This window comes from Homarus americanus, unplaced genomic scaffold (assembly GCF_018991925.1).
Source record: "Homarus americanus isolate GMGI-L3 unplaced genomic scaffold, GMGI_Hamer_2.0 scaffold367, whole genome shotgun sequence".
Taxonomy (NCBI): domain Eukaryota; kingdom Metazoa; phylum Arthropoda; class Malacostraca; order Decapoda; family Nephropidae; genus Homarus; species Homarus americanus.
The window spans coordinates 9,085,588-9,100,728 of NW_024743709.1; the positions used below are offsets into that span (position 1 = coordinate 9,085,588).

Consider the following 15,141-nt stretch of genomic DNA (forward strand, 5'->3'; position numbering starts at 1 on the left):
ATAATGATAATAATAATAATAATAATAATAATAATAATAATAATAATAATAATAATAATAATAATAATAACAACAACAATAATAAAAGCAGTAACAAAATAAACATACCCAAGGTATCAGAAAAGTGACGTCACATCATCTGGGTACACCATTACCAACGCCATCTATCGGGTGATAACAGCGTGTGACAGCGGAGTGATGATCAGGTGCCATTAACGTCACCTCCTCAGACCTGTGTTCTTGGCACTATCTTATTACCACTCATACTTGGCAACACTTTTTTTCCTACTGTGTAACTAAAGATAACTTTGTAAAAAATATTTGTTATAATTCGATTTATTTCCAATAATTTAGGTAGGTAATGAAAATACTTATAATTATTAACCATTATGTACTATTTTTCATTGTATTTAATCAATATCAAAATTTAGAACGCATTTAGACGCCATCAGACTGCAGCGCACACTCAGACAATAACCAATTTACGGAGATAATTTCCTTACTTCAAACTTACAAATCTGGACAAAGAAACGAAGAAAAATGATGAAATATGAAGGTGAAAGGTCAATGATTCACCACCTTGTAAGAGCCTGTTGGTGCGGGCGGCGAGGTGGAGTCAGCGGGGAGTTGGCCGGGAGTTGTACACAAACTTGTAAATATAATAATATACTAAGTTCCGGGTGACTGACTCAACAACAAATTCTTTAACCACCTTTATTATATATCATCTTGTCGTAAACACACCTGGAAACTTGAGGTATTGATCTATATATTAATGTTAAGTGATTAGAGGTTCAGGATTATTAGTAGACGATTATATAAAAAATATATTACTTTAGAATTATGTAATCACTTGAAGATGAACCAACCTAAAGTTACCTGAGGGGTTAGATGAGGGTTATGTTAAATTTGGTTAGGTTAGGCTTGATTAGGTTAAGTTAAATTAAGCTATAAGGGCAAATCTTTAGGTAAACCGGAAGATGAGTTTCCTTAATCAGCTCAAGGCAGGTAGGGCTCAAGGTAAGATTCGTTCTCTTGAAACTTGAAGATTTTACGAGTATTAAATCCCATAAATGTTGAGCGAAAAAAAGACAACAAGAGGGTGTTGGAGGAGCGGGAGACTGAGGGTGTTGGTGGAGGGGGAGACTGAGTACTGGTGGAGGGGGAGACTGATAGTGTTGGTGGAGGGGGAGACTGATAGTGTTGGTGGAGGGCTGGGGTGTTGGAGGAGGAGAGACTGAGTACTGGTGGAGGGAGACTGATAGTGTTGGTGGAGGGGAATGGTGTTGGTGGAGGAGACTGAGGGTGTTGGAGGAGGAGAGACTGAGTACTGGTGGAGGGGGAAACTGAGAGTGTTGGTGGATGGGTAGACTGAGGGTGTTGGAGGGGAGACTGAGTACTGGTGGAGGGAGACTGATAGTGTTGGTGGAGGAGACTGATAGTGTTGGTGGAGGGAGACTGAGGGTGTTGGAGGAGGAGGGACTGAGTGTTGGTGGAGGAGACTGAGAGTGTTGGTGGATGGGGAGACTGATAGTGCTGGTGGAGGGGAGACTGAGAGCGTTGGAGGAGGAGACTGAGTACTGGTGGAGACTGATAGTGTTGGTGGAGGGGAGACTGAGAGTGTTGGTGGATGGGGAGATTGAGTGTGTTGGAGGAGGAGAGACTGAGTACTGGTGGAGGGGAGACTGATAGTGTTGGTGGAGGGGACTGAGGGTGTTGGAGGAGGAGAGACTGATAGTGTTGGTGGAGGAGAAGACTGAGAGTGTTGGTGGATGGGGAGACTGATAGTGCTGGTGGAGGGGGAGACTGAGAGTGTTGGTGGAGGGGAGACTGATAGTGTTGGTGGAGGGGAGACTGAGAGTGTTGGTGGAGGGGAGACTGATAAGCTGGTGGAGGGGAGACTGAGGGTGTTGGAGGAGGAGAGACTGAGAGTGTTGGTGGAGGAGAAGACTGAGAGTGTTGGTGGATGGGGAGACTGATAGTGCTGGTGGAGGGGGAGACTGAGAGTGTTGGTGGAGGGGGAGACTGATAGTGTTGGTAATATAAACACGAAATTTATATTTTGATGAAATATGTGAGGTGTTGTATGTAACTTACACGGCTGAGAGAGAGAGAGAGAGATAATGTTTGTGTGTATGTGTCCCCCCACAAGCACACATTCATTATCCCTGCAGCTCCTCCCGTGACGGTGTTTACTGAACGTATGACTGGGTGTGTCAGTGTTAGCCTAAGGTCGCCGGGGTTCAGTGGTCAGCCCGGAGCCCGGCACAGCACGGGGCCCACACCACCACCACCCAAACACTCGCTCATCATACATCTTCCTGGAACTAAGGACGACAAAGTTATTATAGAATTGAGTCAAATTTCTTCTGCACTAACCCCACCCTCTTTGTGTCGTAGCTTAAGTCAGACAGTTACGTATGGTCTCACACCACCAAATTCACCTTTGCTAATTTTTGAGGTTCTTTGATTATAAAAGTGTGAAGGATACGGATTTTAGCCACTAAGATACGGACTTTAGCCACTAACCGCAGTACACAGACCTCTGACACCTGTTGATTACCTCCCTTCCTTGACCAACTCTCTAAATTAGGTTATATTTATATATTCCTAAATTTGTGGATGAAGGATTTATATTCTCCCTGACCAGATGTATGCATGAGGAGGAGGGAGAGAGGATGAGTCATTGGGCAGGGTGTCGGGGGGCGGCTGTCTGGTTGTCTCTTGTATTACTAAACATTAATAAACGTCTATCTAAACACACCACCACCATACTGCTGCCTCCTCCTCCCCTGGCCTCCAGACGCCAATACACGAACACAAAGCTTATCCTGCTGCCTCAGTCTCCATCTAATTCAATTATGCATATTGCACTGTGTTTAACATGCACCCGGGGATATTATGTGATACATATCAAATTGTGACAAGATGTATGATATTGAAGACCAGCTGCCGAGCGTCTAGCCTCGTCCCAGAGTCTATACGATTCCTAAGGTAATTTTTCCCCTTTAGTAAGAGAACGAGTCTACTTATAGCACAGTCGCTGGAAATTTCGACACCTTCTTCTACCATCCTTCCTTCAGCTGGCTTACGTCAGCCTGTTAAATAGGTTCTGAAATCTCCAATTAAGTCTAAAATACCGAAGATCCAGTAGATACCCTTGATACCCTGAACGTGTGCAGGAGGGCGATAAGGGTAGTTAGGGGGTTAATACTAGCGCCTGGTGGAGGGTAATGACAGGGAAGTGCCCCGGCGCTGTGGTCAGTCACCTCGCCGCTATGATTTATCCTCTGAAAAAAAGCAATCAGGGCTACCTTCATCGTACCCTACAAGAGAGGGTTCCTAACTTCCTATGGCGGAAACTCTTACACTGTGTTGACTCTCACACCACACACGCACTATATAGAGTCTTCTCACCACACCACCACAGGTGTTACACGATTTGAATGGCTCCATCTAGTGCGGGAAGGGCGGCGGCAGCGTCTTTCCGGTGTTGGCGCTTGTCTGCTTCGGTATGCAGTCGGGGTAACTCGAAAGTATTGACACCTTCTCGTGTGGTGCTCCTCCAAGCGTTACGGTGTGGAGTAATCGTCTCCCAGGTGAGGGGGTCGATTTGGCACATTCAGGTTTATCTTAAGACTATCCTTATACCTTTTCACTTGTCTGCCAGCGTTACGCTTACTATTCGTTAGGTGACTGTAAAGTAGCTGCTTTGGCAGTCTACTGTCGTCCATGCGGGTAACATGGCCAGTCAAGCGTAGTTGTTCATGGATAATGGTAGCCTCGATGCTCCTACAGTTGGTGTCAGCAAGAATACTGGCATTTGTTCTCTTGTGACACACACACACACACACACACACACACACACACACACTCTCTCTCTCTTAACGAAAAAACAAACAAAAAAACATTCACCTCCACAACAGTGAAAACTTGGCAATAGGACAGATAATCTAGGATTTTCTTTCCTCCTTTCACCTACCAAGCCAAAGTCGTCGCCCTACTTCCACACCCACACACCGTACCCACGCAAACAAACACATACACACATACTTAGTTAATATGAATTATCTTTATAATATTATACTCTTATCAAACCTCCGACACTCCCAGACACCTCCGTGGGGCCCGAGACAGAAAGAGAAGCTCTGCACCTCGCAAAATATTCAACTCAATGTGACCAAATCTCCCGACCAACTTCATCCATTAGACGCCAGCCAGTGTGTGTGTGGTGGGGTAGTTATATCTGTGGTTGTGTCTCGGCTGCCAAATGGGTGAAAATATATTTGACAGTGGTGCTTTGTCGTGAATAATTACGGAAATATATGAAGTGTGTTGTGATGAGAGAGAGAGAGAGAGAGAGAGAGAGAGAGAGAGAGAGAGAGAGAGAGAGAGAATCAATGTTTTTTTACAGCAAATTGGAGATAACTTTATTCTGCAACAAAAAGTTTCGAACAAACTATAAAAAAAACTAATGGAATTTCAAGGTACCAATGTTCGTATCGGCACAGGGGAGACCATTATGAGTGGCTGTTTCACTGGTCAATTGGGAATGTATTTCCAGCGGACAATAACTTATTTTGTTCAACTTGGAGACAGGAAAGGTAATAATAATAATAATAATAATAATAATAATAATAAAAGTAATAATAATAATAATAGTAATAATAATAATAATAATAATAATAATAATAATAATAATAATAATAATAATAATAATAATAATAATAATAATAATAAAAAATGCCTACATTATAAAGCATAACCATACACAAATTAACGTCTGTCTGTATGGCAGGCGTCCTCTAAAACACAAAACCCTTCACCCAAACCTCACCTCCTGCAGTGATCGTCTCCTGACCATTACTCCCAAAGAGTTCGTCTCTCGGGTAAGATAACCAAGTGTTTTAATGATCTCTTGTTAAAAAGTTGTAATTCTGGCTCATTACTCCTCTTGATGACCTTTGACAAAAATTTCACCAGTTTTCCGCCGCTAATTACCAATGTCACGGTATGTTTGCGTTTTTCTGTAAATTTGGAATAAGTGAATTTAGTAAACACGTTCATTTATACTTCCAAGACAATAACTCTTCGTGCACCCCAAAACCCAAGGTCATTATATATTTTTTTCTCCAAATTCTGATCTTGTTCAACATGCCAATCTAGATATTCCTTAACATAATAATTAATGATCTGGGGTTAAGAGGATGCAGTTACAGTAATTAGTTGTCTTGTGAGTAGTCCCCACTGATATGACTGCTCGTCTGTAAACTACGCCTAATGCATCATAGCCGGCACTGTACTTGACCGCCTCCACTTCCCAAATGGTAAAGTAAGGTAATCATTAACTCGTGAATCGACCTACAACCCCTTAGAATAGGATGCGAGTGCTGGATCCACTTGACCGCTGCGCTTCAGTAGTTCCTTCATGATCCTTGAATATGAGAATAACTGTTTCCCTTTCCTCGTTTCCTGTAGGTTTTTGTTGATTTTTTCCCCCTCAATTTTCTTTCTTTTGTTTCCGCTCCCAAAAGAAAAACTTGTTAGTGTTTTGTTTTGTTTTTTGAAAGGAAGAGTTAAAAGGTTTTTGTTCAGACTCAATATATACAAGAACTATCCTCAACACACTGATTAAGATCCAGATGTAAAAAAAAAAGGCTTAATGTCCTAATTAGTTATGTTAATGACCATTGAAATAATTTGACTAATTATCCTACAGTAATTACTCACTTCATTTAAGTTTTCGATGTTAATATTTGCTGTTTTTTTATGTTCTCGTGCAAGTCAGGATTAAATCTGATTTTATTCAGATTTTCATTATACTGTAGTTACTCCATCAACACGCTGGCTCTACACTACGTTAACCCCGTGAGTATGATGATTTAACCCCGTGAGTATGATGACTTAACCCCGTGAGTATGATGACTTAACCCCTTAAGGATGATGTCTTAACCTCTTACGGATGATGTCTTAACCCCTTAAAGATGATGTCTTAACCACTTAAGGATGATGTCTTAACCCCTAAAGTATGATAACTTAACCCCTTGAGTATGCTGACCTAAGTTTCTGAGTACTTACAAAGATTATCATAATTAAGGATTTATCTTCATACTCAAAGGGTTGGGAGATAACATATTAAAGGGAATAACTGTATATTAGAGAGTTATAACACTAAGGGGTTATTACATTTAAGGGGTTATTACATTTAAGGGTTATTACATTAAGGAAGATTTTTTATTTTAGGGAATTATCATAATTACATTTAAAGTAATTACCCACAAAGAAACTTAGATAATTACCTATAAATAAATCATTACAACTATCCTTCACATACACAAGTCAATCGTAATAACAGTAACAGAACCTGGAACAACTACTCCAGGAACAGTAGCACCAGGAACAGTAGCATCAAGAACAGTAGCACCAGGAGCAGTAGCATCAAGACACCACCACCAGGAACAGTGGCACCAGAAACAGCAGCGTCAGGAACAATAGCGCCTGGAACAGCAGCGCCAGGAACACCAATACCAGGAACAGCAACATCAGGAACAGCTACATAGGGAACAGCATCACCAGGAACAGCAACATCAGGGACAGCAACATCAGGAACAGTAGCATCAATAACAACAGCATCAGGAACAGCAACATCACGGACAGCACCACCAGGAACAGCAGCGCCAGAAACAGCAGCACCAGGGACAGCAGCACCAGAAACAGCAGCGCCAGAAACAGCAGCACCAGGGACAGCAGCACCAGGAACAGCAGCACCAGGAACAGCAGCACCAGGGACAGCAGCACCAGAAACAGAAGCGCCAGGAACAGCAGCACCAGGGACAGCGGCATCAGGGACAGCAGTACCAGGGACCAGGAACAGTAGTACCAGGAACAGCAGCACCAGGAACAGCAGCATCAGGAACAGTACCACCAGGAACAGCACCAGGTACACCAGCACCAGGAACAGTGGCACCAGGAGCAGCAGTACCAGGGACAGCAGCACCAGGAACAGCGGCATCAGGAACAGTACCACCAGGAACAGCACCAGGTACACCAGCACCAGGAACAGTGGCACCAGGGACAGCAGCACCAGGAACAGTAGCACCAGGAACAGCAGCGCCAAGAACAGCAGCACCAGGAACACCAGGAACAGCGGCACCAGGAACACCGGCACCAGGAACACCAGCACCAGGAACACCAGCACCAGGAACAGCGGCACCAGGAACACCAGCACCAGGAACACCAGCACCAAGAACATCAGCGCCATGAACACCAGCACCTGGAACAGCAGCACCAGGAACAGCAACATCATGAACAGCAGCACCAGGAACAGCAACATCAAGAACAGCAGCACCAGAACAGCGGCACCATGAACAGCAGCACCAGGAACAGCAACATCAAGAACAGCAGCACCAGAACAGCGGCACCATGAACAGCAGCACCAGGAACAGCAGCGTCAGGAACAGCAGCGTCAGGAACAGCGGCACCAGGAACAGCGGCATCAAGAACAGCAGTACCAGGAACAGCAGCACCAGGAACAGCAGCACCAAGAACAGCATCACCAGGAACAGCAGCACCAGGAACAGCATCACCAGAAACAGCAGCACCAGGTACAGCAGCACCAGGAAAAGCAGCACCAGGAACACCAGCACCAGGAACACCAATACCAGGAACACCATCTCCAGGAACAGCAACATCAAGAACAGACAGCACCAGGAACAGCAGCATCAGGAACAGCAGCATCAGGAACAACATCTAACAGGAACAGTAGCACCACGAACAGTACCCATCAGAAACAGCAGCGCCAGGAACAACAGCACCAGGAACAGTAGCTCCAGGAACAGTAGCACCGTGAGCAGCAGCACCAGAAAACAGCAGCTGCACGAAACTTTAAAAGCTGTCCCTCAACCCGTGAAACAGCCAATTCCCAACTGGCAATTAATTAAAGTTACAGATGGTGTCCGGATACGAGTGAAAATTTCGAGGAATCCGAACCTGATTTTTCACAACTATTAATGAGATTCCTTCAATCGAACCAGATTTGGCCGTTGTGTTTAATGCAGCAGAAGTGACTATGACTGCTGACTATAACTGATGTGGCGTTTTTTGTTACCGTGATGTTTAGAAGAAGTGATGAAGTGATCTATAATGTTGCTAAGTTTTATGGTTATTGAGAGTGATAATGGGCCTTTGAGATCAGTGTTTTACCAGTTGGTATTTATTTATTTTTTGATGATGATACAACAACAACAACAACTATAGCAATGGTGTCTACAGTAATAATATTACCAATTATAATGCTGCTGCTACTACTACTACTACTACTACTACTACTATTACTACTATTACTATTATTACTACTATTACTACTACTACTAATAATAATAAAAATAGTAATATAATCACTATTATCATCATTTTCCTTATTATCCTTATTATTATTATTATTATTATTATTATTATTATTATGATTATTATTATTATTATTATTATTATTATTATTTTTATTATTATTAGAAATGGTGGTTACAGTAATAATTTTCCTTCTCTCTCCTCAGGGGAACGAGAGCATCGGCTCCAAAGCCGACAACAGTGGCAGATATTGACTATGAGGCAACAGTCACTGAATGCCGCATAGATCTGCGGCTCAACTAACTCAACACAGCCAGGATAGCTACTTATGTATTAGGATATTTAATTATAAGGTAATAAAATGGCGGCGAAGTGTGGCTATCGGGGGAGGATGAAGGCCACGTTTCATTTTACCAATTATACTACTACTATTACTACTACTACTACTAATAATAATAATTAGTCCACGAATTTTATGTCTCAAATAAAATTCACTAAGTCTACCAATCAACAAATTGGTATATAAAGCTTTTCATCAGTTCTGACAAGACACAAGAAATCATTAAACATTATTAATTCATTTTAGACCAAGTTTAGGACCACTATTCAACACCTGTCACCCAATAGATCGAATATCCAATAACGAGGGACCAAGGAATTTGTGCTTCCTATAATAAATGACTAACTCTTGGCTTGATAAACATTGGAAATCGTAGTGACCTGAACTTCCTGAAACCATTAGGGGAACTCTGAATGCCCCATTTAGTGACATCATTCACGACTTAACACCTGAACGATAATTCGATATGAAACTGCATTGAATATCATGTATATATATATATATTTCTCATTTCTATTCCGAGTGAAATTTGTGGATTTTTTTGTGTGTCACAAGCAAGAGTTGATGAATTAATGTGGACAGGTAATAGAAGAAGCGGTGATTTGTGTTACGTGACATAGATCAGTAATTGGATTTTGCTGTATATTATTCGTAGGCAATATTATGACCTCGGCACGTTGCTACACACACACACACACACACACACACACACACACACACACACACACACACACACACACACACACATTCATATATGTAATTTTTTACATGCAATATACATTCTCCCACTCAAAAGGAATAAAACAAACAAAACAGCTATAAATACTCACTTTTATATACCCACTAAAAGAACATCAAAACACAAAAAAAAAAAACATTCCCACAACACAAGGGTCAGATATCACTGAACCAATACATCTAGCGTGAGGAAATATGTTGGCTAGGTATCTGTCAGGCCAATAGTTTCAGAGCACCAAAAAATATTATAGGATTCTGACCAAAAAATATAAAAAATTCCCCCCAACTACAACTTCTCAGACAGAAATTGTGGACAGAGAATTTTGCTGAAATTCCACGGAGACAAAAATATAAGCTGGTAAAATCTGTTCGCTCAAATATCTGAAATGTGATACCTAGGAAGGATTTTCGGGAGGATAAAAAAAAATCTGTAGGAAAAATCTTGCAGTGAAAAATGGATACCATTAAATCTGTAGGGAAAAACGGACAGAAAAATTGGATACAATAAAACGTGTAAGGAAAATTTTGTCCTTGAAAAATATGTAGAAATATTACTTAGCTGAGAATATGTTTGAAAAATTTGCCAGGTTAAAAATCTGGAGTTTGAAATCCAGAGGGTCTGATTTAGAAGAGTGAAAAAACATAGATAGATAATCGGTACAAACCTGACAGCCCAAAAATCCAAAGGCAAACAAACCAGATAGCCAAAATTCTGAAGGAAAAATATGATACCCAAAAATCCAAAAGGTCAGAATACCCCCATTATATATACACACAAGAAAAATCTGACGGAGGAAAAAAATCTGGCATCTAAACACTACGAAATCCAGAGGGGCTAGACTGTACTATACATATACTGTAATAAACACAAAACAAAACAAAAACCTGTGTGAATCAAGGGAATCTACGGAAATCTCCACCCCAATTTCCTGGTAGTACGACTAGCGACTTGCCGAGTGTGATTTTATAACCCAGGGTGATGGAGTATGGGAGGCTTATCTCGCCTTCTCTCGTACTGTAGGAAAAATATATATTCTAGGAGGAATTGAAACAGTGGTGTCTTCTATATACAGAACAGAGACAGTGAGGGCTTTTGAGGGGATATTGAGGACTCAGACCCAGACTTAGGGTGTGTGAGTGTGTATGTGTGCATGTGTGTGTGTGTGGGTGTGTGTGTGTGTGTGTTTGGTTTTGTTACCTAAACGTGTGGTAGCAAATATTCTACTAATATTATAGTCGTCACCGAAATATTCTGTCCCTGAAACAGTATTATTTCTTCTTATCCCTGCCGTAGAAATATTTTAACAACATACTATATTCATCTTACGGCCATCCCCTACTAGAGGTGGCCATTGCAGGTGGAGGAGGGCACCGACTTGTGTAGGATCCGTTCGTTGTTCTTGGTAGTCTTGTTAAAGGCTATTTTATAACCCAGTACAGCTCTCGCTTCCACGACTTGTGTTGGTTGGCTGTTCCATAGGTCACCATCCTCTGTGTGAAGAAGCACTTCTTATGTGCGTCCTTCATCACACCTTGGCGAGCTTGAAGTTGTGTTCTCTTGTGTATGTAGCGCTTGACATCATGAAGAAAGAATGTGTTAACGTCTTGCATTCCTGTCAGATTTATGAATGTCTGTGAGGTTCACCCACTTGTGTCTTGTCTGAAGAGATGTCGGTCCCAAGGCCTCAGTCTACTTGGATATTCGAGATTAACTATTCCCGGAGTAACGCAAGTCGCTCTCTGTTGCCCCTTTTGATGTTGTCACTGTGTAGGTGTGACCGCCATGCTTGTTACAGTAGTGCAGATGGGGACGTACAAGAGCCCAAAAATTGAATGAGCACTTTCTTGTCTTTGTATTCAAAGGTACGATTTATGATTCCTTGCAGTACACCACTGAGAACCTTTTTTCTGTTCTGTATGTACGCCGTTTATGACTAGTCTTTGTTGTTTGTGTTCGAGTCAGTGTTTAATGCACACCACTCATTTTGCTTGTGATGCTCTGTACCTGGATCTATGAGCCGAGCCGAGCATGAAGAACACATCCACTGTTAAACGTTGGTCTACGTAGTCTGTTACCGTCTCAAGGAGTGTTTGCAAATTTGCCTGATAAAAATTTGTTTACATGAAATCATAAAAGTTCTGAAACGTCGATGAGACTGCTCTGTCAGATGTTGGAGGATGGCGTTCCTCAGAATTTTCTCGAAAGGGTATGCATATATGTGATGTTAAGCTCGACTAGCCTTTAGTTTTATGTCGTACTGGTACTTTACCTTCTTGACTATCGAGGTGACGTTTGTTAATTTCCAGTCCTTAGAAACTTGTCATTGATCCAAGGATTTTCTGACCTATCTCGTTAATTGCCTCTTTCATCCTCTTGGTCTGTGCTCCATCCACTCCTAGTGCTTTGAATTCTTTCTGACCGACTTTCTTTAGCTTGGCGATTTTAGTTGTGATTGCTTGTTCTCTTGAATTTATTTTAAGCCCAAGGGTAAATATCCTTCTAGGAACTGGCACGTTATCCTGTGTGGCCTGGGTCAACACTGATGGAATACTCTATCCCTGCCTCGCAAATAGTACGTCTTTTTCACACTAGTATTACAGGTACATGACTGCCTCGGAAATGTTTTAACTCTGCCATGAAAATGTTTTATCCCTACCAATAGAAATATTCCATCAATGTTACAGAAGTATTCGAACAGTCACAAATATTCGAGCTGTGTCGCGGAAATATTCTAACCCGGTTACAAAAATCATCTAATTCCGTCAGAGATATTCTAAAGCTGCCACAAAGACCTGACGTGAGGTGTCGGTGGCTGCCCATCTGTGTGGTCTGCCTCATCCATCATGGTATTAACCAGGTGTCCAGGTGCCACGATTATGCAGACACCCACGTGTTATCGTTAGTGATGGAGGTGTGGCGGTGAGCCAGCTGTCCCGACCACCTCCCGTGTCGCAGCATCTAATTGACGAGCCCTCCGAATATGTCTCTTGCCTCTGTGCCGTTTATCTAATATTTATTTGTTTTATTTTTCACCTTCGTCAGTTTTTGGACCATTTACGCCAACTCTACTTTATGGATACCTACAGTAATTATCTTTGTGCCATTTATTGAATCTTTCTTTCCTTTTTTTCCTAGTTCGTTTTCAGACCAGGTTTCCATTACAGCTTTGTTTATTTACTTCACTTTCATGAAGCTTATGTCTTCACACTTCTCGCTTGACTTATGACACTGGTTTCAGATTTCAGCTTTGCCTCGCGAGGAGTCTAGTGTTTTAATATCGCCCCCGGGTAAGGTCAGAGGTCACAGTTTGAAGGTCAGTCCATGTTGCACCAGAGGGTCACAACACGTGTAATATAATCGTCTCCTGATCGTCTGCTGGAGGACACGAAGCTGCATATTCTTGTTATTAAATGGTGTAAAGTTTACTTAATGTTAAACTTATAACTCAACATATAGACAGACAGAAAACGGACAAGTCATCTCTTCTCCATCAAATAAAAATAAACAATAATAGATACTCAAATTTATGACAAAATTACACATTTAAGTCAAGTTGAATCAATTTACTTCACCGCTGAGGTGTAGATGACAACACCCAGGGCACGACAACAGGATTATGTACAATTATTACACACAAATAGACGCCAACAAAACACCAGGCGATGTAACGTTTAACCTTTCATACCACATTAATATTCCATCCTCGCAACTAACACAATTGTTTGCAATTTATTGCCGGGTAACGCCGGAGCGTGAGTCAGGAATGTAACACTACAGTTTTGATGATGTCACGGGGAGGTACTTGCCCCCCCCCCCCCTATTACTCACCCCTGGTAGCCTCTCACTCACCAGGCTCGTTTATGTGAGTCACTCTTCACCCCAGGTCACTTAACATATACAGGAAAAAGTTTATTTTTTTCTCTCGTCTCTTGAAATAAATAAAAAACTACAAGTATGACAACCATAAAATAAATATTTGACAAATTTGTTATATCATTCGATAAGATCACTGTTGATGCCTGTCATTACTTCGTATTTTTGTAACAATTATATGGTGAATTTTCTTTTCTATTTCTACTTTTTCTGTCTTTCTTACCCCTTTAAGAATATATTTAAACACTTTTTCAGTAAATGGGCACCTGACTTTACAGTTAGGGAAGTGAAGGTCGTTGAGTGCAGCCAGTCCAAGCTGTCTCCTTGTGTGTGGGTGTGTGGGTGTGTGTGTGTGTGTGTGTGTCAGAAACTTCCAACTTTTTTCACGCTCCTTTGCATCAGAATACGACTCATTTCTGTGCCCTTCAAATGCCCTCTTACTAAAGGCACCACTCCCTCAACCTCCCCACCCCCCTACACACGACACACCAGGCACCACTCCTTCACCTCCCTTCCCCCTACACAGGACACACCAGGCACCACTCCCTCACTTCCCATCCCCTTTACACAGGACACAACAGGCACCACTCCTTTCACCTCCCTTCCCCTACACAGGACACACCAGGCACCACTCCTCACCTCCCTTCCCCCTACACAGAACACACCAGGCACCACTCCTACCTCCCACCCCTACACAGGACACACCAGGCACCACCCTCACCTCCCTTCCCCACACAGGACACAACAGGCACCCCTCACTTCCCATCCCCCTACACAGGACACAACAGGCACCACTCCTTCCCTCCCTTCCCCTACAGGACACACCAGGCACCACTCCTCACCTCCCTTCCCCCACAGGACACAACAGGCACCACCTCACTACACAGGACACAGGCACCCCTCACTTCCCATCCCCCCACAGGACACCAGGCACCACACAGGACACACCAGGCACCACCCTCACCTCCCCTTCCCCTACACAGGACACACCAGGCACCACTCCACCACCTCCCTTCCCCTACACAGGACACAACAGGCACCACTCCTCACTACCCATCCCCCCCACACAGGACACAACAGGCACCACCTCACTTCCCATCCCCCTACACAGGACACAACAGGCACCACTCCCTTACCTCCCTTCCCCTACACAGGACACAACAGGCACCACTCACCTCCCTTCCCCCACAGGACACACAGGCACCACTCCTCCCCTCCCTCCCCCACAGGACACACCAGGGACACACCAGGCACCACTCCCTCACTCCCATCCCCTACACAGGACACAACAGGCACCACCTCATCCTCCCCCCCTACACAGGACACACAGGTTCCCACACAGGACACACCAGGCACCACCTCACTTCCCATCCCCCCACACAGGACACACCAGGCACCACTCCCTTACCTCCTTCCCCTACACAGGACACAACAGGCACCACTCCTCACTTCCCATCCCCCTACACAGGACACACCAGGCACCACTCACTTCCCATCCCCCACACAGGACACACAGGCACCACTCCCTACCTCCCTCCCTACACAGGACACAACAGGCACCACCCCTCACTTCCCATCCCCCACACAGGACACACCAGGCACCACTCCTCTCTTCCCATCCCCTACACAGGACACACCAGGCACCACTCCCCTTACCTCCCATCCCCCTACACAGGACACACCAGGCACCACTACTCCCTTCCCCCCCACACAGGACACAACAGGCACCACTCCCTCACATCCCATCCCCCCACACAGGACACAACAGGCACCACCTCACCTCCCCCATCCCCACACAGACACACCAGGCACCACCTCACTTCCCTCCCCACACAGGACACCA

The 15,141-nt window shown here is 43.5% G+C and overlaps 1 protein-coding gene across 1 annotated transcript; it reads right to left on the reverse strand.

The window, feature by feature from the left end:
- Window positions 1-6,373: 6,373 nt before the first annotated feature.
- On the reverse strand, window positions 6,374-7,333 carry LOC121877465. Its single transcript, XM_042383231.1, has one exon. The coding sequence runs from the start codon at window positions 7,331-7,333 to the stop codon at window positions 6,374-6,376; it is 960 nt and encodes a 319-aa protein (XP_042239165.1).
- Window positions 7,334-15,141: the final 7,808 nt, after the last annotated feature.

Excerpts from the sequence above, each read along its gene's own strand:
- LOC121877465 (XM_042383231.1), bottom strand. The coding sequence starts at position 7,333 with ATGTTGCTGTTCCTGGTGCTGCTGTTCATGATGTTGCTGTTCCTGGTG.